General features: G+C 39.2%; 1 protein-coding gene across 4 annotated transcripts; it reads left to right on the top strand.

Moving 5' to 3' along the window:
- The first annotated feature begins 310 nt into the window (after positions 1-310).
- Positions 311-24,304, top strand: phldb1a (pleckstrin homology-like domain, family B, member 1a). Of its 4 annotated transcripts, none has more exons than XM_055226400.1 (25): positions 311-399; positions 3,839-3,937; positions 4,345-4,468; positions 4,784-4,954; positions 6,015-6,137; positions 9,156-10,132; positions 11,569-11,757; positions 12,127-12,258; positions 12,344-12,481; positions 12,947-13,075; positions 13,740-13,895; positions 14,359-14,469; positions 14,870-14,956; positions 15,060-15,200; positions 15,785-15,892; positions 16,010-16,168; positions 16,823-16,948; positions 17,170-17,262; positions 17,332-17,410; positions 17,565-17,709; positions 18,020-18,104; positions 18,862-19,008; positions 20,328-20,547; positions 22,863-22,948; positions 23,532-24,304. In XM_055226400.1, the coding sequence occupies exons 2-25, from the start codon at positions 3,878-3,880 to the stop codon at positions 23,670-23,672; spliced, it is 3,927 nt and encodes a 1,308-aa protein (XP_055082375.1). In that variant the 5' UTR covers positions 311-399; positions 3,839-3,877; the 3' UTR covers positions 23,673-24,304. The 4 variants fall into 4 exon arrangements, with proteins under 4 accessions (XP_055082375.1, XP_055082373.1, XP_055082374.1 ...); XM_055226398.1 differs by lacking the exon at positions 311-399 and adding an exon at positions 1,978-2,093; XM_055226399.1 differs by lacking the exon at positions 311-399 and adding an exon at positions 2,708-2,820 and having other exon boundaries at positions 17,170-17,223.
- Positions 24,305-24,713: the final 409 nt, after the last annotated feature.

Genomic DNA, 24,713 nt, shown 5'->3' with positions numbered 1-24,713 from the left:
CTTTGTGGCATTTCTAGGCTATATAAAATGTATTTATAATATAATGTGTGTGTAGGTATACACACATGTATAAGTAATATGGCTCATAACAGTTTAGTTTTTATGTTTATTTGGGGTGGACAGATATGTAATGACTTGTGTCTAAAGAGTCATGGTTTGATTAAAGTTATCACAAACACCGTTTTGTTTTGGAGAATACATTCTTTATGGAAACTTGTGTGGGCCGTCTCAAATGGTTGGGAAAAGAGGCTGATTGAGAGTGGGAAGAGATGGGACTGAAGGAAAACAGGGGAGGATCCAACACAAAGTTTGAATCGCAGCAGCACACACAGGACTGAAGAGGGACAGCTTCTGGAGAGAGGCTTTTAAACATAATGCTCTTCGCCTGTAGGCCCACAGGTAAAGACACATTCAGTTGCCTTTATCCTTTGTGTATTCAGAGATATGTATTTATTGAAATTTTAACTTGTTGAAATTAGAATAAAGGTAATTTGTTAATTGTATTATATTTGCTTAATGCTTGTGTTGTGAACATAATTCAGTGTCTGTTTACCTGTATATTATGTATGATCACTGTCAAGCCTTTTATGGTGATGCATTTGAATTTAGATTTATAAACATGTATCTTGTTTACCATTATTGTTTACTCATGGGACGCAGCAGGGCAGATGTTGAGGAAATCTGTCTAGAATTCTGTTTGCATTCCCCCTGTGCCTGTTTACTTAACTTTAACCAACAAACACCAGACCATCTGGATTAATATGTAAGTCTTTATGGTAAAATATAATTTCACACACAGTTACATTATTTTTCATTTGATTTAGCTTTGACAAAATGTATACATTTTCAAAATTGTTACCCTAAATTCATGGCAAGTGCTGCTATGCACTGCATGTTTTATTTTGGGTAACAATCAGGTCAAAGGTGATTATAAAAGACACTGATTAGTTCCAGATATAAGGTAATGCAATGGGCTATTTTAAGAAGCAAGTACCACAGCATACATCATAACATCGAAGTTATTAAATAATCACATTAACATTGTGACCTAAATGAACGCACACGTGTTTCTTTTGGGTAGAACTACTGTAGCAACAGTGAGTTTTACATTCCAGACCAATTTGCCCTGTCCAGTGCTCTTTTGCACCTGGTTTAGCTCTGGTGAAGCAAATCTTTAGGTGGTGTTTGGTGTGAAAGGTCTGATAGCCAGTGCTGTAAATCACATATATGCTAACGCCACATCACAACTTATAACTCAAGCACCATCTGGATACTCGCTGCTGCTGTTGCTGTTTATTTATTTTCTCTTTTCCTCTGTGACTCATCATCACTTCCTGTCCCTATCCTCCCTGGCTTCATCCATGGGAAAAACCTTCAGAGATCAATAGTGTAGCCCTTTCTCCCACTCTTTCTGTTTCTAAGCCAAATCATCTTGTGGGATGTCTTCTGAGATGTCTTCACAAGCCCCCTTTTTGTGGACATCTGAACTGGTTGTTCCTCTTACACAGCTGGTCCACAGCAGTTTAAAAAAAAAAAATTAGTTTCCAATGTGTTGCCACATGTCTTTTCCCGTTTGCACTTTTAAAGGTTTTAACACCTGCTTTTCCTATAGCTTCTTCTCATCATCATCAGGTGTGGTCCAAAATATCCCCCTCAATGCTACAGTAAAAACATCCCAAACCTTGGCAAGTCAGAATCTCCACTCCAATCTCCCCTCCATGCACCTCCCTTAAAAATAACAACTCAAAATAGATGCTGCTTTTAACTTTCATGGATTATATTGAATTTTTGAGCGATAAAACCATTTATTTGCAACCTTGTCATCTCTGGATATGGAAGGAACCAACATTAAGAGCAAAATAGTTAATGCAGTGATTTACAGGGTGTGTTGATAACATGTCCCCCTGTAACTTGTAATTCTGCACCGGGACAGGGAGGAGAAGGGGAGGGGAGGGGGGGGGGGGGGAGCAGAGGAGCTCAAAGGAGATCGGTGTGAATGAAAAAAGCTAGACTCAAGACGTAAACATCATGTGGACACTGCTCTTTGGATCAGAACAAACCAATGAGATTCTTAATTTAATCTTTACACAATGGTAAGTGTTGCATGGCTTGTTTACTCGTTTGATAACACACCTGGCAACTGTGTCATTTTTCAAACTACCACTTTATTCACTTTTATCAGCCTTTATGCAAAGTTTAAAATAGATTGTAGAGTCTTTGGCCAAAATAAACCACATTTATTCCTAGGAAGGGATTTCGCTTTAAAAGTAGCAGCCCAGACTGTGCGGCTGGTGGTGGTGTCTATTTTCAGCAGCTCATGGCAACTCTGAAGGGCATAACTGTCCCCATAATGACAGAGTACAGACCAAGGCCCTACATTTGCATGCTTTAAAACTATTCTCCAGCCATGGGCGTGGGCCTCCAGTCACTGCAGGGGCTTGTGGGGGCAGAAACATATGTGCAAGAACCTAGTATGTACTGCATGAGTCAGTCCCCCTGCCCACTCTCAGGTCCTGTGTCTGGGCGTACAGAGGCCAGTGCTGACAGGCTGTGGTCAGACAAAGGGGACGTATCTAGCATGTCAGCGGGTCTCCTCAGGGCTCCTACACACTGTTCCTGATTGTTATAGAGCCGGCTCCGTCTGTGAGGTGACATCAGAGAAAAAGAGAGAGACAGGGAGAGAGAGACAGAGAGAGACAGAGAGAGAGAGAACGCCCTGTTGTCTGCAGCAGCCAGGGCCATTCTGGGACTATAGCAGCTGTGGATGGGGTTTTGCCTAATTTTAATACATCACTGATGACAGCACTGGCCCGTGAAGAGGTTACACATTTTGTTTTTGTTGGTCATGTGGTTTGTGTGTTTGTGAATGAAGTGGAGTTTAATTACAGATCATAATAGAAGACGAGAGACAAAGGCAATTAATGTGGAGCAGTATAAGAATACAGCTGAATGAAAACAATAATAGGCCTATGCATGTTTTAAAACTACATGTATGTGCTTTCTCATAAATAACTACCAGTTTCTACATCATTCTATATGAGCCAGCCTTAATATACTGCAACTTTTAAGACACATCAACCTTGAACCTTTTTATACCACTTTGTGCACTTGTGTTGCATTGTGCAGTTCTGTGATGTCTAAAACCAAGCAAATTGAAACAGTTCATATAGCTTATTTCTCTAGTTTAGCCAAAACAAGGCTGTGTAGCAGACTGTTGTGTCTCCTTTTTCTTGGAATGCTGCAGTGATATCTCCAAACACTATGCGGGCCATGGTGGAAGACAAGGTTAACTGAAAAAGATTATGAACCATTTTACGATGTGTATATATATATATATATATATATATATATATATATATATAATTACATTCTGTGTTAATTCTGCAGTATTTCAGATCCCATTGCCTAACTGTGGCTGTGGTATCTGTCTGGAGATCTTGAGTATATTGTTTCTAGTGACTCATCAAAACAATCACAGTCGTCATTGAACACATGGAGAGCAGACAAACGAACAGACGGGCACACAAAACAAACTCATGACTTTATATTAGGACCAAAAACACACACCTTGTCCCCTCCAGTTTAATTTATATTTCTAATCTTTCTTTAATTGAGGCTTGAGTAGATACCAGCTTCCTCATGGGTTGTATCTGCGGTGTTCTAGGGAAACAATGGCCCACTATAATCATTGGGTCACATGGGCTTTTAACTAGGCCAGAAAGATTTCTAAGGAAAGCACTGTTCCTATTGTAGTACAACTGGAGTAGCACAGTCCCATTGCTCCCATTCATCGCCGACTTTTCTCATTTTATATGTGTCTGTGCGTTTCTGTGGTCAGGATTTTCATGTGTCAGATCACTGTGAGAGTCCAGATGACATGGAGCGAATGAGGAGGAACAACGTGGACCCTGCGAGACAGACTCATCAGGTTCTAGAGGTGGGTGTTTAAGTAGGCACTTTTATTCAGGGTTATGAATCATTGTTGTAACTTAATTACAGCCTGTATTAGAGTGTTAGGGTGCATTCACTCCTGTCCTGTTTGGTCCTGGTTTGAGCTCAGTGTAGTCCTCATGTAGACTTGGTTTGGTCCTCTTTTAGTCCTGGTTTAGTCTAGTTTGGGGTTTAGTCTGTGTGTGTGCATGTGTGTAAGTGATGTACTTATTTCTTACTTGATGTGTAGAAATGTATAGAGCTTAATGTTTGATGGCAAGCAAACAAAGAGACTGAGAACAAAAAAACAGAACTATTCTATACTGAAAATTGATGCCATGATGTCTTATTTTTGAAGTATTTTGTAATTAATAGGGTAGTCATACATGAACATGTTACTGAATGTTTCTCCAGAGCACTCCTTTGGATCTGATTGAGACAGGCAAGTCCCTAAAAGTGCAGGCAGAGCGCCCTCACCTGGTTAGTTTGGGAAGTGGACGTTTGAGCACAGCCATCACTCTGCTCCCTCTGCCTCCAGGTAAGCCCAGCATGTGAGCTTCAACTTTGTCAAACAACTGTAGAACATATAGATTATATTTGTATTAGTCAAATATATTAGAAACATAAGAAAGTGCATTCAGCTTGTATAATTAGTAATGTGTTTATATTATGGCACAGCATCTTTGTTCTCAGTGCACCTGTTGCTTACGTTAAACATATTGCCCATTCACCCACTGGCCTTGACCCGTCGGCTGCTGCATCTGTGTTGGCTTTGAACTTCAGCCTATGAATACCTCCCTGAAGTATTCATGGGACTTCTCCAGTAACACAAAATGTTTTCATGATGTTCCAGGCAGGACCACGTTAGGCTGCGGGGTCACGGATATCCATTTGCAGGGTCCCGGGATCACACCTCAGCACTGCTACATCGAGAACCAGGGAGGCACCATCACGTTGTACCCATGTGGACACCAGTGCTCTGTGGACGGCCTGCCCATCACCAACCCCTACCGGCTCACACAAGGCACTGGCAAACTTTAACATTTATTATTAGTGGATTTTTTCATAACTGATGCCCTGAATGCTTATTATTATTATTATTATTATTATTATTATTATTATTATTATTATTATTATTATTATTATTATTATTATTATTATTATTATTATTATTATTATTATTACATTTTATTAATATATTTAGAGTCTTGTTGAGTAACGCAATATTTGTCATGAGTAGAAGGGGTTAAGATGTAGAAATATAGCAGGCAGCAGTATCAGCGAAGTAGCAACAAATTATAGTAGTAGTAGTGCTAATCAATTACAATACACAAGGAATAATATTAAGAAAACATTTTGTTGCTACTGAATAATGCTTTGAGTATTCTAAAAGATCATTAATATTCTGTAAGTACTGTGACGAGTTCATATATGGAAATTGAAATGGTAAAATATAATGCACAAGTACTGTACAAATACAATATAGCACATTTTGGAACTTTTTGTACTAAATATACTACATGTGAGGGGTAACAGGAGTTTAATAAAAGATTTGTGAGTGTTCTCCACTTCCTGCCGTACAAAACCCTTGAATAATATAATGCATAGCACTTACTTCATAGATACAGAAGATAATATGATCAGTAAATGTGCATAACTGTAAATGAGAATGCACAAACAGCATAAGATTCTTGTAGTCATTTTTGGAGGCCCCGCCCCCTCAGACCCCTCTCCGTGGGACCAGGGCCAGCCGCTCCTCTGGACTGTCATTTGAATCTGAGCGATCGCCAGTGTGTGGAGGGCACTGTGGAGGCAGCTGCTCTGGGATATGAATGCTTTGAACCTGCTTTATTTTATACACATCATATAGAACACAGAGGACATGTTTTGATGATGAGAGATTTTGCAGCAACACTATTTGGATATTTAACTGTTAATTGGATGGTAAGATTATGATTGCAGTGGATTTAACTATACTTTAAGAACATTTATTTACATCACTGTAGTAACTTTCTTAACAAAAACCTGGTACCTCACATAATAATACCTTAATACGGATTTTTTTTTTTGTCTCAACTCAACAGGGTGCATGTTGTGTTTTGGTCAGTCGGCTTTCTTCCGTTTTAACCACCCAGAGGAGGCTTTGAGGATGAAGAGCATGCTGCCTGCGAGCCAAGTGTTGACCATGACGAAGACCAATACAACCGGTACATATTTACCCCATAATTTAAAATATACTCAATATTTATAGAGTAATTTTTTAAAAAGCTATAGCAGTATGTTTATTTTAAAAGTGCATAATTCTGTGCTTTATGTCATAGGCTCACATCAGTGTGTGTGTGTGGCACTTTTCAAAATAGCTTGTTCTGAACTAATTATCTCTGGCCCACTAATCCACTTTTCACTTTCTGTGACCTCATTGTTAAGGAGATTTTTTATAGAGTATTATTTTGTAGCTAAGTGGCTCCTGCGGCCTTGTGTTGTTGAGATGGTATTTAAAAGCCATTTTCCTCTGACCTTAACGGTTTGGCTTGTGCAGTGTGTGCTGTATAGTATAATGTGGCACCACACCCAGCCTTGTGTGTAAGACCCACTCCTTCCTGCCCAGGCCCTGATTTCATCTGCTCTCAATGAGGTACAGTTCAGGGTGATGCCTTTATATTTAGCAGTTCCAGATCCCTGTGGGATTACGACACAACTGAGGAGCGAATCATTCCAGCCACTGAGCTTTATATATGTGCATTTTACAAGTTTATATACAGTCCTCCTTAGTACAACTTGTGTGTATAACTGAAGATGCATTAAATAGAAACATGGTAAAAATAGACTTAGACAAACTTTGTTGATCCACAAGGGAAATGATTTGGACACAGAAGCTCACACAACATAATAATAAAGAGCAAAAATATAAACGGTAATAATAAAGTCAAAATAGATATCAAGAGACTGATGCCATGAAGAAGAAATAGACTTATTTTAATATGTGTAATAAGTCTGCCATTATTATTATTGTTATTGTTGTTGTTGTTATTGTTGTTATTGTTGTTATTGTTATTGTTATTTATTTGTTTATTTATTATTGTTATTATTATCATGGACAAATTCTTTAGACTGAACACCAAACACTCACAGTTCAACAGGTTGTCTTATGTGTGTACTTGTGTGCTTGTGTGTGTGCTTGTGTATGTACTTGTGTGTGTGTTTGTACTTGTGTTTGTGCGTGATTGTGTGTGTACTTGTGTGTATAGTTGTGTGTGTGCAAGTGCTTATAGGGGTGTACTTGTGTGTGTACTTGTGTGTATGCTTGTGTATGCTTGTGTATACTTGTGTATGCTTGTGTATACTTGCGTATACTTGTGTGTGCTTGTGTATGCTTGTGTGTGCTTGTGTATACTTGTGTATGCTTGTGTGTACTTGTGTATGCTTGTGTATTCTTGTGTATGCTTGTGTATTCTTGTGTATGCTTGTGTATACTTGTGTATGCTTGTGTATTCTTGTGTATGCTTGTGTATACTTGTGTGTGCTCGTATATACTTGTGTATGCTTGTGTATACTTGTGTCTGCTTGTGTATACTTGTGTGTGCTCGTATATACTTGTGTATGCTTGTGTATACTTGTGTATGCTTGTGTATACTTGTGTATGCTTGTGTATTCTTGTGTATGCTCGTATATACTTGTGTATGCTTGTGTATACTTGTGTATGCTTGTGTATACTTGTGTATGCTTGTGTGTATGCTTGTGTATACTTGTGTGTGCTTGTGTATTCTTGTGTGTGCTTGTGTATGCTTGTGTATTCTTGTGTATGCTTGTGTATACTTGTGTATGCTTGTGTATACTTGTGTATTCTTGTGTGTGCTTGTGTATTCTTGTGTATGCTTGTGTATACTTGTGTATGCTTGTGTGTGCTTGTGTATTCTTGTGTATACTTGTGAATGCTTGTGTGTGCTTGTGTATGCTTGTGTATACTTGTGTGTGCTTGTGTGTGCTTGTGTATACTTGTGTATGCTTGTGTGTGCTTGTGTATTCTTGTGTATGCTTGTGTATACTTGTGTATGCTTGTGTATACTTGTGTGTGCTTGTGTATACTTGTGTGTGCTTGTGTATGCTTGTGTATACTTGTGTGTGCTTGTGTATTCTTGTCTATGCTTGTGTGTGCTTGTGTATTCTTGTGTGTGCTTGTGTATGCTTGTGTATTCTTGTGTATGCTTGTGTATACTTGTGTATGCTTGTGTGTGCTTGTGTATGCTTGTGTGTGCTTGTGTATTCTTGTGTATGCTTGTGTATACTTGTGTATGCTTGTGTGTGCTTGTGTATTCTTGTGTATGCTTGTGTGTGCTTGTGTATTCTTGTGTGTGCTTGTGTATGCTTGTGTATTCTTGTGTATACTTGTGTATGCTTGTGTGTGCTTGTGTATTCTTGTGTATGCTTGTGTATACTTGTGTATGCTTGTGTGTGCTTGTGTATTCTTGTGTATGCTTGTGTATGCTTGTGTATGCTTGTGTATACTTGTGTGTGCTTGTGTATTCTTGTGTATGCTTGTGTATACTTGTGTGTGCTTGTGTGTGCTTGTGTATTCTTGTGTATTCTTGTGTATGCTTGTGTATACTTGTGTGTGCTTGTGTATGTTTGTGTATGCTTGTGTGTGCTTGTGTGTGCTTGTGTATGCTTGTGTATACTTGTGTGTGCTTGTGTATTCTTGTGTATGCTTGTGTATACTTGTGTGTGTGCTTGTGTGTGCTTGTGTATTCTTGTGTATTCTTGTGTATGCTTGTGTATACTTGTGTGTGCTTGTGTATGTTTGTGTATGCTTGTGTGTGCTTGTGTGTGCTTGTGTATGCTTGTGTATGCTTGTGTGTGCTTGTGTGTGCTTGTGTGTGCTTGTGTATGCTTGTGTATGCTTGTGTGTGCTTGTGTATTCTTGTGTATGCTTGTGTATACTTGTGTATGCTTGTGTGTGCTTGTGTATGCTTGTGTATACTTGTGTATGCTTGTGTATGCTTATGTATACTTGTGTGTGCTTGTGTATTCTTGTGTATGCTTGTGTATACTTGTGTGTGCTTGTGTGTGCTTGTGTATGCTTGTGTGTGCTTGTGTATGCGTGTTTATACTTGTGTGTGGTTGTGTGTGCTTGTGTGTATTGCTTTGTTGTTACATCTGTCTTGTGAAGAATGCCAGTTATTTATTTCAGAGGAATGCTCAAGTGTTGTTTTGTTTTGTTTCTACAGAGTTGCACGGTGTCACAAATGGAAACCACCAAAGTTTTAAAAACAACAACTTCAAAATAAACAACTTATCCAAACCTTTTCCAGACTCTCTGTCCCAGGTGGATAAAACAACCAAACCAAGTGCTCTTCAGGGCTCTAATATTGCATTGCTAAATGGAAAAAGTGATACTACAGAAGAGTCAATCTATGAAAATGTTGGCAGCTTTTTGTGTCAGAATGAAGGGAACAAGACTCCACCAGTGCCCCCTCGCATGCCCACTTTACACCAGCCGCCTGTGCCTTATCCACGGACCTTCCTCTTAAACACTGGTGTACAGACACCACAGGAAAGCCCAAAGCTCCTGAGGAACACGAGGGAAGACATTTCACCAAGTCCTACACCAAACAATAGGCCTGGCTACATCCCAGATAACATGACACAAAGATTATGTTCCATCAGTGTGCTCCCTTCTGCTCCGACCGGCCCCCAAACACAGACTCTGCAGAAGAGACCCCCCAGCCCCGTCCTCACCGCCCCCCCTCAGCACAGACTTAAGGCCTCAGAGCTCTCCCCTTCTGCAGGCCGCCCTCCTATCAGTCCTCACACCTCCAGGAGAGGGACCACCTCACCCCTCTCCACTACACCAGTACTGGGGAGTCCACAGGGCCAACGCAAACTCACAACCTCTTCAAAAGTAGAACCCATTAGGACCCTGCATGGACAGAGCCAGTCACCTGTCCCAGGGCAGGACAAAGAGACCGGGACCAGACATTTGAGGCAAAGCTCTGCTAGATCCTCTCCTCTACCTAGCCCTCAAAACCAAAGGAAAACCTCCACCATGAAGTTAAGCTGCAACAAGGAATCAACTTTTACAAAACCATGTCCAAGAGAACGTAAGAACAGCATCTCTGAGATCAGTGACAATGAGGAAGAGCTCCTGGAGTACCATCGGCATCAGAGAGAGGAGCGTCTGCGTGAGCAGGAGATGGAGAAACTGGTGAGTACAGCACAAAAGAGCACACAGAGGTTAGTGAACCAAAAAAGAACAAGCACTTTTATTTTTACTTGAAGCAGTTGTAGTGCCCACAGGCGACATGTCTGCATTGAGATATCTCGTCTGAAGCTCTTGGCCCAGAGCCACAGCTCATCTCCCCAGAGTAGCACTGGCATCGCGGCTCCTGTGGCCTGACTGACACAGAGGGAACATTCTTCAGCTCTTCTTAAGCTCCACAGGAACTGGCTCTGATCCAACACTATATTTACCAAAAAACAACCTGTACTTTCACTGTGCAACAGCACAACCACAAAAACACTTTCTGTAAAGTTGTATTATGTATTATTGAGTAATTATGATTCTAGAAAGATTATGTATCCAGTTACTGCTCACACCTCCTGCCACTCTTAACTCCCAAACAGCTGAGTGTACTGCAGGGAAGGGGCGGGACTATTCCCGCGCACCAACAAACTATTTCAGGAGCTGAAAAGTTTCTAGTAAATACAGAAGAATGAGTGACAGTAAGGTTCATGCTGTCACCCGCCGCTGGTATGTCCAGACTCTTTAAATGTACACAGTCTATTCTGCTGTTTTAGGTTCACTTAAAAGTTTTCCTCTTTTGTTTGTTACACTCAAATAATGTTTCTTTTTTAAAGGTAAATTTTTATCAACAGTTAAGTAGCAAACCATTATACAAACAGTTGTATGTGTAATCTAAACACATGTCTGTGTACTCACAGATAAAATGGACAAACACAGCACTGGATTGAGATGCACTACCACATCACATTTTAAGACAGATGGCTAAATGTCATGTAACCAATTTAAATTTCTGATGCAGGTAAAATAAACCAAAATGCAAAATGTTGTTCCTCTTCGTTCAACACAGTTACTTTGTTGTTATGATTAAGAATTCACAAATGAGCCTTTGTTTTAGTTAAATTCATGTAGTGGTTTTTGGGGGATATGATTTAAATTCTAGACAAAACAAACAAATAAATTACAACAACAACAACAACAGAGATTCAACATATCATCTGAAACAATTGTTCTTCTGTTGAGATTGTTAATGACTCTTTCACAACAGTTGATCAACAGTTGTTTTTGTGACTGAGTCTCAAACATATTTTATTGTTACCAGCTTGGCCACAGACAAAATAAACCCATTCATCTAGATTCTGAAGTGGAAAATGGCTGATATATATTTTTGTATAATTGTCTTGAGTTTTATTTTATTATTGTCTCCCATAAGCCCGTTTTCATCAGCAACATAAAAGAAACTTCTCCAGAACAGATGACATGATCTTTGGCTCCTACGGGCTCAGGTTTCACTTGTCAATGTCCGTCGTGGGACAGCTGCCTAAATGGCCCAATGTCAGACAAGGACAGCCATAGCTCATGTGCTCAAAGTACGCTCTATAACAAACATGTCTGTGTAGGAGCGGCAGAGACTGGATGCCATCTTAAATCTGTGTGCGGAGTACAACCAGGAGGACAGCGCTCTGGACCTGGACACCATGGTCAGGACAGGGCTGATCGGGGGCACCACAGAGAGGGTCCCACCTGAAGATGTGGATGAGAGCAGCCAGAGAGAGGAGTCCAGCAGCACTGAGAGCACACACCAGGAGGTAACAGAACATGGAAAATCCACTGTTATGATATTACAGTGGTGCTCATTCATTATAAACTTACTGAAAGTTGTATTTCAATTGATTCATGCATGTTTGAGTGCTCAGAAAAGGTTTCTTTTCACTTACCCCTATCCCCACCCATTGTTCAATGCTAAATTCTGATTATTCCAAAATATTTTAAACCCTTGTAGGGTTTAAAGAAGTAGGTAGATTTTCTGTTATTAAGCAGTTTAGAACATTTTAGAACAAACACAAACAAAAAATGATCTACTTATGTTATAGTTTTCTAAATACAGGGAAAAAAGCATAATTTGTCTTTAATTGGTTTGTGTGGATTCTTATTGAAAACATCCTCTGTGGCTGTAGTGTGCAGAGCTGCTGGCTGGTCAAGAGAAGAAGTACCTGGAGGACGAGAGGAGCAGGATTTTAGCGCGAGTAGATGAACTGAAGCACAAAGTTAGCGAGCTAGAGCTGCAGCTAACAGAGACCAAACATGAGGTCAGGCCTCCAACGCACCACAGCACTATCCCACTGTTTGTTTGACTCTGATAGATGGAATAGCTCACTGTATGTTTGTGCACAGGTGGAGATGGAACAGGCCCTGCTACAAGCCGAACAGCAGGCTGAGCAGGAGCAGGTGGAGGCTGAACACAAAGTCATCGCTCAGCTGCAGCTCAAACTCAGTCAGCTGGACAAGACCACCCAGATAGAGAAGGACAAGGTAGGGACCCCTGATAAAACACTGTCATACAGTGAATACCTTAAGGGTATTTGTGTTTTATTTGTATGAATGCATGGACAACAGTCAGCAAGATACTCAGCACCTGTGCTTTGTTATGCTTTTTACACACACACAAGATACGCACAACTTTAGACGCAGGCCTTTAAGAATTCAAGTTAGTTTAGTAGATTTTATCTGAGAATACAGACCTGTTTTCCCTCCTGCAATTATGACACTATGTAAAAATTAAAAGTAAATTGCATGTTTGTCTGAAAATAACAATGTTAATTCTTTATAGATTTTAATCCATCCCTTGTAAAAGTTCCCCACCCCCTCCTGGCTAACTTAATGAAAGTTTCTTTACTTAACCGTCTAAGGCATGGCTCCTCATTTTTTGATTTTTTTGTTCCCCTGCCTTGTTGTGTGTTGAATGTGGACCGGTGTGTGTGTGTGTTTCTGTTTTAGGGGAGGGCTAAAGTGTCGGCTGAGCGGAAGGCCCTGGAAATGCAGAGGAATGAGTACAATGAGCTGAAGAGGCAGTTTGATAAGTGCCCCCTGTCTCTAAAGGGGCAGTTACAGGAGCAGCTCAGCAGGGTCAGTGTTCTCACACAGCCCACTGGCTGGCAACAGTGAGTTATGAAATAGTAGTAATAAAGTGCAAAAGTATGGCTGCAGATTACTTTCTTCAAAATCTTCACAGCTGAAACAAAAGCTTGTGCATTAACTTTGGAGATGAGTTTTATATTGTGATAAGTAATAGGGCTGGGCGATATAGTGAATACAAAACATCTAATTGTGATCTGATCCTGTGTCAATCTGTTTTTTGATGAGATCTTGTCTGTGAATCAGTGCTTTTTGGTTTAATATATGTATCTATTGGTCAGCCTCTGTCATGCATGTGTCAGGTGGATTTAACCAACAATAGTTAGGTGTGAATTCTTAAAAGAAGAAGATGGCTTTTGTTTCCCCTTATTGGCAGATAATCTTGGCTCTAATATTGGCAAAAAAGTAATATGATTTTTTGGGAATATCGCCCACTCCTAGTAATACGTACAGTTAGCATGTCTCCACAAACATTGTAGATGTATGTTGTACTGTCAACATACATTGTATTAAACCACTTCCTAATTGAGACACATAACACTATTAACCGTCCTAAGTCTGACCATGTGTGCTTCTGTGTGCGTGTTTGTGGTGTGTTGTGAAGAGTACCTGGTAAACTCACTGATGGTCGATAATATTACTGTGTGTGGGGCAGAAGGCAGAGGCGCTGGACTGTGGGACCAAACAGTTTGAGGAGCTGGAGTTCTGTCAGCTGGAGCAGGAGAGCAGTCTGGACGAGAGGAGAGAAACTCAGAGCTCTCAACTCCTACAAGAAAAGGCCAATCATCACTGCAGCATGGCCCAGAGGAAGGTCAGGCTGACATAAACGTGCACACAGGAGGACTATAGAGCTGTAGTACTTCAGTCCATTAGTAGATTAATCAGTCGATGAAGTCTCAGTCAATCAAAATATTTGAAATGAGATTATAGTATGGACCACAGCAGAGCGGAGCAGGTTTAGAGGGATTTAGTTTGAGATTTGGGAGTGGATTATGAGTTTAATCTGGCAATTGACACTTTAAGTGTTGTAAAGATATTTGTAATTGTGTGAACCCTTGTGGTCTTGTCACTGTTCTTTGGGTCAGATACCTAGTCTGATCATAGAGATACATAATAGTTTTGAGAGATTTTGTTGTCCGCTTTTTGACTAATCAATGCATAGGACATGCAGCATGTATTCAATAATATGGATATAATACTCAGTACTATATCCACACAACTACAGCCCTAGAGGATATGTGTTATGACAAGCTAATCACACTACTTTTTTTTAGGAGAAAGTAACAGCACTGGAAGCTCAAGTGAAACAGCTGGGACTCCAGGCAGTCCAAGAATGTGAGAGAATCATGAGGGAACGGACTGTGAACCTGCATCTGCTGCAAAAGGTAATTTACATACTATTGTAAGATCAGTTAGTTAAAGGGGCATATTATGTAAAATTGACTTTTATGAGCTTTATGTTATTATACTGTTCCCTCATCATATGCATACTCAAAGTTGTATTTCAAATCATTCAAGTATGCTTGATTAATTTTTAACTATTTAAAAATGTTACATAGCTTTTTTTCAATAATAAAACACAAATCGTAAATGCTAGTAAAATGTCACCATGAAGAGGCAAGGTCTATTACGTCTGCCATTTTGAACAGGATGTCAATTAACCTGTTTCTATTATCAAGTCACGTTATACTGCAGTATATGCTTTTATACTAAATACACAAAAATAACATATTTGTCACCTTTAATGCTGGTGTGTTCATCTGGTGATGCCTCTGGGTTGTTTAGGAGCAGGACAGGCTGTGTGCTTTGGAAAAGAATTATCAGACATTAACAGGGAAGAACTTTCCAACACCCAACAGCAACATCAAAGAAGTGAGTAAAGTTAAAGTCGTGTTTTCATGCAAATCAGAGGTAACGTATGGACAATACAGACACACATTTTATCTGTTTAATTTGGATGAACCTTTTCAAACAGGACTTTCTTCACATCAGCGAATCAGATCTTGTTTTGTTGGAGGGTGCTTCTTGTAGCTCAGGTCCCTCTTCTTCCTCCTTGTCCTCCTGTAACCCCTCTCCTGAGCTCAGTACTGACCCTTTCCCCGTTAGGCTGCAAGAGGTAAATGGAGCAAAAACCATGCTTTTCTCTTCTGACTAAACTGATGTATCCTGCAGTGTCTCCTAGACAGTGTTGGGAAGTAACTAAATACATACTGAAAATATGTATTCAGAATACTCATTTGGAGTAACTGTATTCCGGTACAGCTGCTCTTTCATTTGGTGGTGTTCAAAATACAGTTACTTTCCAAAAATGAAAAGAATACATAGTGCCAGAATACATAGTGCCACTTGATCTTGCAATTTAGGCCTGAAACTGCATTTGTATTTGAAAGACTAGTTAGTGATTAACATGCATAACAAATGGTCTGTTTGTTGCACATGGATTAAGTACATAGCTGTTTTTAATCCAGTGCCATGTTTTTCGCTGTAATATAATGCAGCTGTGGAAGTATTCAAAGTATTACTCTGATTAGATCATATATGAATATGTTATAAAATACATTTTATTCAAGGAATTCGGTAACAAAATACATTTTCAAAGTATTAGTATTCTAATAAACTAACACTCAGTGTTATATTGCATGTGTAATCTTCCGTTACCATCTTAAGGTGGTGTAACTTTTTGTTTTGGTCAAAAAATAGGAATACCTCAGGCTTTCTGATGTCTTTAAGATGTATGGAAGTGGCTCCATGCAGCCTCCATCCTCTCCTGCCACACTGCACTGCTTGTCTCTCGCTGTGCCCTGTGAGGTACAAACTCTGTGGCTCTTTACTTCACCAGAATAATAATAATTCATTGCTGGTTAATAATCTCTCTTCTTTCCGTGTCTGTGCTTTCTGTTTGTGACTGGGCGGCTCACGTCACAGGAGTACATTACAGTCAGTCAGCTCAGCCAGATCTTTGGGCTGCAGAGGCTCAATCACTTTCCCTCCACTTCTCTTGCATCATTCCAGCTCGCCTCCTCTGAGTCTACTTTCACCTGTCACTCAAACACACCTGCTCCCTCCTCCTTTCTCACTGTCCAGGTTTGTTCATCTGTCATTATGTTTATTTTTACTCTTTGACAGTGTTCATTTTGACATAAAATTTAAATTAAATTTTAGTCATTTATAGTTAAGATTTAATAAAATCTTTTTATTTATTTTTTATTTTTAAATTTTTTTAATTCCTGTTTTGGTCAAAGAAAACATCATGCTAATTTACCCGACTGAATCCATAACACATACACAAGTGTTCCATGGACATTGAGTGTGTGTGTGTATGTATATATGTATATATGTGTGTGTGTGTGTGTGTGTGTGTATATATATATATATATATATATATATATATATATATATATATATATATATATATATATATATATATATATATATATATATATATAATGTGGAATTTTGATTTTGACTAGTCTCCACATGCTTATTTCATTCAGTTAAATTGAGTTATGTTTTATTATACTATGAAAACATCAGTATGAAAATATCAAATTTATTTGACGCCATAGTTTTAGTCATGATGGTTACTTTTTTATTTAGTTTGAGTCAGAAAAAATATAACCATGATGAAATATTTTAGTGGACAAAATGAACACTGCTCTGACTGACAGCACTGTGATGATAAATGGCTGTTTCTGATGCTTTACTGCTGAGTTTGGCTGAATGCTTCTTGTCACTTAGAATCAACCTGAACTGCCTCCTATTAACCTGGAGCGCTGGTACCAGGACATCATGGCTGCTGGAGAGCCCCAGTCCTGCCCGCCCCCACTGCCCGCCAAATCTTTCTCTGCGCGAAGGCATGCGCAGGTAAATCTCTCCTGCGTCCAGAGGTCAGAGGTCATAAACTCCAGAAACAATGGAGTTTATGGAGGTGTTGTTTACTGATGGTTGACTGTAAACAGTACTGAGCCCTCTAGTGGACAAATAGATTGAGCTCTAATGTGAACATGTTTGTTTTTACAGTGGATAAAGTGTATTATTGAACATGATTTTTTTTTTTCTAGTAAATTTTCTGCCCTTTTTTACAGTTACAAAAATCTAAATCTGAAGATGAGGTTGCACAAGTCATATCTAGTTCTCAGGTGAGCAATGGTGGAACTTCACATGACAAAACGACCAAGGTTGGTACAATTTTTTTACTCTTACACATTAATTATTATTATGCATCTAAAATAATACTTATTTTATAGGACTTCCAGTTGGTGTTGAAAGACCTCCCTAATCCCTTAGATACAGAGTCAAGGAAATATTTGTCTTTTCAGAGCAAAGGTACTGTGTATTTACATCTTCACTGAAAGGCCTTATTGCACTTTGGACCAGCTATTGGATGAAGTTTATCTTTTCAGAATGCAGAGTCTTATCTGCATCAGAAGAGGGCACTGTGAGGCTATGTAAGTTTTATAATGATGTTTCTCATGTCTAGACCCCTCTTCTTCAGTCCATCACTCCATTCTGCACCACCATGCGCCCCCTGTTGGCAGCCAGGCATTTGACACCCTGAGTCTGGAGAGCTCAGACAGTCTGGAGACCAGTGTGTCTGCTGGTAACTCCGCTTGTTCCCCGGAAAGGTGAGAGACTGGAAATGAGCAATTGGCTCTGTTTCCATGGGAACACTTAAGTCTGCCCCGTTTCCCTGGAGAAGGGTCACCGCTTTGTTCCTCTGACAACATGTTTTTATGGACCCTCACATGAGAAGGGTACACTAGCTGTTACCATGCCAACCATTTTGAAGTGTCCCATCTGTGAAGTTAGACATCCAGAGAGTGTGAGTGTGTGTTTTGTTTAGGGGAAAACTCTTGCTGTGCTCAGTGATTTTTGTTTGTCAGTGTTAGTGACAGAATGATCACCAGCTGCTTTCTTTGTGTGCTGTTGTGGCAGCGCTCTCGAGGCCCAGCGGATCGATGAGATGGAGAAGATGCTCAGGGAGGCACAGCAGGAGAAGGCCCGGCTCATGGAAAACAGAGTGAGTCTGGAAATATCAAGTTTTCAATAACTTCTGGTACATTATTTTTTATGTATTTATTTATTTATTTTACCATAAAACATATTATTGGGATGATAAAAACATAATTATCACTAAAACAAAGAATAAATATTTAACTCAGTCATTTGTCGTGCCGCCTGTTGCTCTGTTGGGGGAGACCATCTGTCCTCGTTTCTCTAATTGCAGGACAAAAAACAAATTATTTACTATATATTTTTATTAAGGACACAGAGTCCCATATATGGTTTAAAGTTCACACGTAAGCTGCATACTGTTAATAGAAAACAATAAATAAATGTGTCACTTACTGAGCTAAAGCCTCTACATTGTTCATATACACTTTACTTGTATAAAGATAAACTATCTTCAAGAGTCAATAGTGTTCTGCGTACAGTAACTTTAAATGTAAAACTTTTATTGAGTTGTGTTACTTCTACAAGTGGAACCAAAGTAGGCAGGTATTAAATCATACCGAATCACAGTCATCTTTTAAGTCTACATGTCTGAAAATGAATGTCTGAAAGCTGCAAAGGATCATTTTCATCAGCAAAGCTCACATGTCTCTGTACAGACCATGGGGATATATTTTACAAAACCCTGGATTGGGACTGGAATTCTCCGGTGCCCCCTCTTGACATTCATTTACTTTGTATTGCAATATTTGCCCAGCCTTAACATATTCCTCCTTTGCTCCTTGTTATTTGGTGTGCCTTTTCTTTCGGCGCGGGGGTCCCAGGAGAGGGAGGTGCAGGCGCGGAGGCAGATCCTGGAGGAGGAGCGCAGGAGGCGGGAGGAGGCAGAGAGGCGGCTGCAGGACGAGGCGGCCCACAGGAGGAGGCTGGTGGAGGAGGAGGTGAAGATGAGAGAGAAGCACTTCTCTCAGGTCAGTGGAGGAGAGGAGGGGCAGATCAAAGGCGTTCAGATCATGCACAGAGATGGTAACAGGCCATTGTACACATCCTCACGGCTTTAATCTGTGCTTTTAACTGTTATGAGAAAACAACTGTGTGCAAATCCTTTAAAACAATCACATGGAACTGAAGTCATTAGTGAAGAAAACAATTACTTTGAACACATGAATTATAATGGGCTTTACTTATGTAAACAGATATATAATGATACTTCTTTAAACGCGCACTATGTCACTTTTCTGGAGTGTCCGCCACCTGCTTATCTCAGCTGCTTTGCCTGGAATCCACAGTATGTCATTAAAAGTCATCAGACGTATCTACAGTATCTTCATGGAGGCACAGGTGACACAGGCAGGCCAAGTTATGGGTCAGATCTGTGATGAGGCGAGTAGGCCTGTCATGATAAATACCATACTGACTTATCGTTCAATAAATGATACGTGGAACGATAATTGTTGGAGGTCAATATTTATCGTGGGTACTGTTTCTTTATATTAATGAGGAACTTTTTGTTATTTATCTGTATTCCCATGAGATCTACGCTTTAGGGGGATTGAATACACAGTTTGTATCTAATTTTAGATAAAACCTAACTACTAAGTATTTAATATCTTAACTTATTTATTGCAGCTGTGTTGTATTTTTAACTATTTTGTAGATTTAGGATAGGGTTTTTGGGATAATTGTGTTTTAAGGTTATTGTGCCAGTTGCATACATTTGTTTCAATGTTTTGTTTATTGTCTATATTTTCTTAAGCAATATATCACTCTTCAAAATTTGTTATTGTGACAGGCCTAAAGGCGAGACCGCTTCAATAAGAATACATGTTTTTCAAGGTATGTTTTGTGAAAGCACATGTCATTTAATAAGTGCAAACTATATATATTTAAAGCCATATTGGGAACATTCCAGGCAAAGTAATAACATCTCCAGACAGACAAGCAGGTGTCACATCCAGCAGTAACATAGTGCACCTTTAATATGCACATTTTCCTCAAATTAACCACAGCGTCAGATCCAGGTGAACAGAAATCTGTGAATCTTGAAAAAAACACAAGTTGTCCCCCTTCCCTCTTGCTTTTTATCTCTTTATCATTTTTAAAGGGGAAATTCCTTTCGACTAGCTCAGTTGGTAGAGACATTCAAAGACGAATCAGAAAATGTAATGGTTTGATCCTGACTAAGATCAAGACTCTGAAGAGCTGAACGTGTGGGACTGTTCACATAATGTTCAGAGGCACAGAATAAACGTCTATCATTATCTTCACTTTCTATGTTATTCTCCTACAGGCCCGGCCCATGACACGCTATCTACCAAACTTGAAAGAGGAGTTTGACCTGCGCGCTCACGTAGAATCGTCCGGCCACAATATCGACACCTGCCCCTTCATCATCCTCACTGAGAAAATGTGCAAAGGTCACCTGGTCAAAATGGGCGGGAAAATCAAATCATGGAAGAAACGCTGGTTTGTTTTTGACCGCATCAAGAGGAACTTCTGCTACTACGCAGGTATAGTAGTTATGTGTTCATTAGTGTGTTCAGTATTTTACTCTGACAACTAGGGCTACACAGTTCTGTAAAAAAAATCTAATTATGTGTTGCAACTGCAGTTAGATTTGTGATATATGTTTAAAGAAAAGACTGAAATGTGAATTGACAAACTAATGCAATAATCCCATGCATTTCAGAACATACCTGTAGGTCTCAACTACACATACAACAAGATTTTTCTATTAAAGAAAGAGTATTTAGTTTTTTGCAGAGGACATCTATATTGATTGTAATATATTGTGCAGCCCCACTGACACCTGGGCACAATTTCCTTTGAGAGGAAGGACACAGCTCGCAGGTTATCATCATGTGCACTGTTACATTTGAAATGAAAAGGCCTGAAGCTCAACCAAAAAGAGCATCAATAAATCACTGCAGTAGTGTGTAGTTTGAAGTTAAGCCACGTGTCACCTGTGGGCACTTCATTACCTTCTGCCCTTTAGCTCCACTGAGCCTTTGAAAAGTAACAAAGAAACAAACTCAATTGTGTTTTAGGGACAAGAAGAAGAAGAAAAACTGCACTGTGTAACTTTCTGCTGGAAAGATGGAGATGTTATTGCTTTGTCTAGAATGTTCCGCCGTATAGCATGAAACTTATATATCTCCATAGAGACAAGCAGGTGACTTCACCAGGCCAGCTTACAGGTCAGATCTGTCAAGAGTCACTGTAGGAATGCATGATTTTCAAAGTATTTCTGAGCAGTAAAAACACTAACATGAAATAAACAGTAGGTTGGCACATTTGTTTCCATGGAGACAAGAAGGTGGTAGGTCATATACCAGAAAAGTTACATAGTGCACCTTTAAATTTAGCTGTAACATCAAGACGACGTATTCTTTATCCAAACGTAGCACATCACAGCTAAAATATCACTAGCCTTTTGCATGTCCATTTGTGATGTAATTCACTGTGGTGCGATTGTGTACAAGTCCACGTGCGCGTTGACACAGCTGGTTACAGTCGTATCGATAATGAAGTATCAATTCTATTACTACTCGTGGCTGGCTACATTGACTTGACTAGCCTCGTCACCCCCTCACTCTTGACGATGATGATGGTGATGATGATGGTGATGAAACAAGATGCAAGTCTTTCTCTAAAAGTGTTTTTCTCAGGGAGGAGGCTAGCTTCTGGCTTGTTCGTGACTAATAAAACGAAACTCACATTTCAAAAACATTTAACTCATTACTAAGCAGATTTAACTTATGGAAAGAAGGGACAGAGAAAAGTCGGACTGGAATAAAAATAAATAAATTTGCTTTGTGATCATGTGTATGAACGATGAAAATAAATGATGTTCTGGTTAAAATGTGGGCTTCATTTAATTTGAATTATGGACTTGATGGAGGATACTTCACAATTGAGTTTGTTCTTGCAGCTTAATTTTTCGGTCATTGAAAAGGTCTTAGTCTTCATTTCAGTTTGATTTTTTTCCTATTTTATTTTTATTTTTTGTCATACAGATTATTGCTGGTGGTATTTGGCAAGAAAAGTTTGAAAACCACTGTCCTATAATATTTTTTTCCTTAAAGCTGCAAAACTCTTCACAACACGTTGATTTCAAAGTGCTCCAGGATATTTGATAAATGTAATCAAAGGACCAGATGCAAACTATGACCTGGTTTCTACCTAAAGAAACACATTTTCCTTTTGTCTAAGATCTCAATGAAAGAACATGGCTTGTGGGAGAAAAGGCTAAAACACACAAGCAAGTGCAACTGAGGAAAACAAGTCAGATTAATAAGATGTTTGAGACTTGGGGCGTCGCTTCAAATAGACCTGTACTTGTAATTAAGCCGTCTTCTGATACTGGCGGCTCATACCTTTACATACATATTCATAGACACAGTGAGCTAGAGGGGATCGTTTCTCCTTTGTTCAACATCTGGATTCAAATTGGACCTGAAATTTCTGGAGTTGGACAGTTGCTCCAAAAGAAAAACAGAAAGTCTCAATCCAGTCCAGTGGAAGATTTTTATCGTCCTAATTTTGTATTTGCTGGTGTCCTAAAATGTAGAAGATTGAACAATATGCTTTAGTTTTTTTGAGTGCAATGTATCAAATAGTATAATGGCGTGATGTATTAGAATATCTGGACATTTTAAAGTAAAAAAATTATTTGGGTTTTTTAGAATTTAATTTAAAACTCTTGTGTGATATGCGTTTCACTCAGCGGCCCGTTTTCATGTCTTCTTCTTGTAATGGCAGGGTCTTGCATCAGTGTAAGACGTAATATTTTGTATCTTAATTTCTCTTTTTTACTCTTCTGCAGACAAGCACGAGACCAAGCTGAAAGGACTCATTTACTTCCAGGCTATTGAAGAGGTTTACTATGATCACCTGCGCAGTGCCTACAAGGTAAGCTCTTTCATCCCTTACAGATTACACAAGGGGCCGTCTGGGGCCCAAGTTACATGTGCGTAAGATTCATATTTTGGATTAAAAGACATGATCAGCTTTGTCCGCTGCCCAAATGTTAAAATATTATTATTATTATTTATTTATTTTTAGAATCATCAATAAAATATCAAACCATTTTTTTTTGTTATTGTTCAGTCAGTGTTTAGTGCTGCTTTACTTTTCTAATACCCAACTGCTTAACTTCCTAAATAAAATATAATACAAATAAACAATATCTAGAAACATATGGTGGGATTTAAAAAAAAAAATAAAAAATGTTGTTCTTAGATTGCCTGAGCACTTTACATACATCAAGTCTACTATTTTAAAAAATCCAGATGTCATTTTCTCACTATGGTAGTTGTTTTTGTGAGCAGTAAATGTATTTGTCTTCCAAAACTGCTGAATTTGACAGTCCCATGTGACCTTGTGTATTTATCGGCTCTATACATTTTGTTGCTGTGGCACATTCAGTCCATGTGAACAAAGGGAGCAACAGGTGCAGCTCTTGTCTCTACTAAAGGCCCGTGTGTGTCCCCAGAGCCCAAACCCATGTTTGACCTTCTGTGTGAAGACACACGACCGCCTCTACTTCATGGTGGCTCCGTCTCCTGAGGCCATGCGCATCTGGATGGACGTCATAGTAACCGGCGCAGAGGGCTACACGCAGTTTATGAGCTGAGTGAGAGAGCGAGGCGGAGGCAGCCACCTGCGGACGAAGATGAACGCGCCGCTCTAGTGCCAAACGAGCTCAAGGTGAAACCAACCCAAGGATGGACATCTGAGGCTCACACAAAACGCCTGATGCTCTGCAGCAAATGAGGGTTTATCGAGACAAAGGTGCTCCCTGAATAATGTATAAGTGTATATCCCTTCAGTGTCCCCTCAGTGTTCTCTGTCAAGAGTCCACACACAGCTTAGGCTGAAAAAACAAAAACAAGAGAACAAAGATATTTACTTAATAGCATTTTGTTTACTGCTTTTACTATTTGCATGTTGTTAAGAGCTCATTTTTATACTATTTTTACTTAAAGCCTATGTTTAACTGTGGCATAATTAATGTTCTCAAATTCTCAGATTATTTATTAAAATGTCGCTTGGTGCCAAATAGTTTACATTAATATTTTACAAAGGGAATAATCACTTTATATAGTTCATATTTAAGATTTTTCTACAGGCAAATAAAGCAGCAACACATGTCTGTATAACTATTAAAAAGTCACTTTTTGTAAAGGTTTAAATAAATCTATTAAATACATTATACCACGTAACAATATTGTAAACCACTATGTAATAAAAGACAAATTAAAGGTCTCTTTGGTTTGCTTTTGTTTTGACACGGCAGAGAACAAATTATCACATTCCTAATTAGTGTTTCAAATGAAAACAAAGGTGAGCAAATAAGTTAATTATAATTTGTACTGAGTTATTTCATAATCTCTATTTGAAACTCTCCATAGGAGCCCCGTTAGGAGCAGTCAGGTGGTGTGATTTACTAATTGGCTCATTAACTTCCCTCTGCATTGTAGTGCATGTATGCATATGTGCCCTCGTTATAGAACAGGGCACTCAACATCACAGAAATAAAAGCAGCTGCAAACATGTCTCTAATTACATGCAACTTTACACGCATGATTCAATGGGGAGAAATCTGACATCACAAACATTTCCTGGAGACGAGGCACAGATCATGTAACTTTTATTTTAAAATAAACACTTCATT

The sequence above is a fragment of the Periophthalmus magnuspinnatus genome, chromosome 14 (assembly GCF_009829125.3).
Source record: "Periophthalmus magnuspinnatus isolate fPerMag1 chromosome 14, fPerMag1.2.pri, whole genome shotgun sequence".
In the NCBI taxonomy this organism is placed as follows: Eukaryota; Metazoa; Chordata; class Actinopteri; order Gobiiformes; family Gobiidae; genus Periophthalmus; species Periophthalmus magnuspinnatus.
The sequence above is the reverse complement of the archived record's forward strand: the minus strand, read 5'-3'. Positions and strand labels throughout refer to the sequence as shown.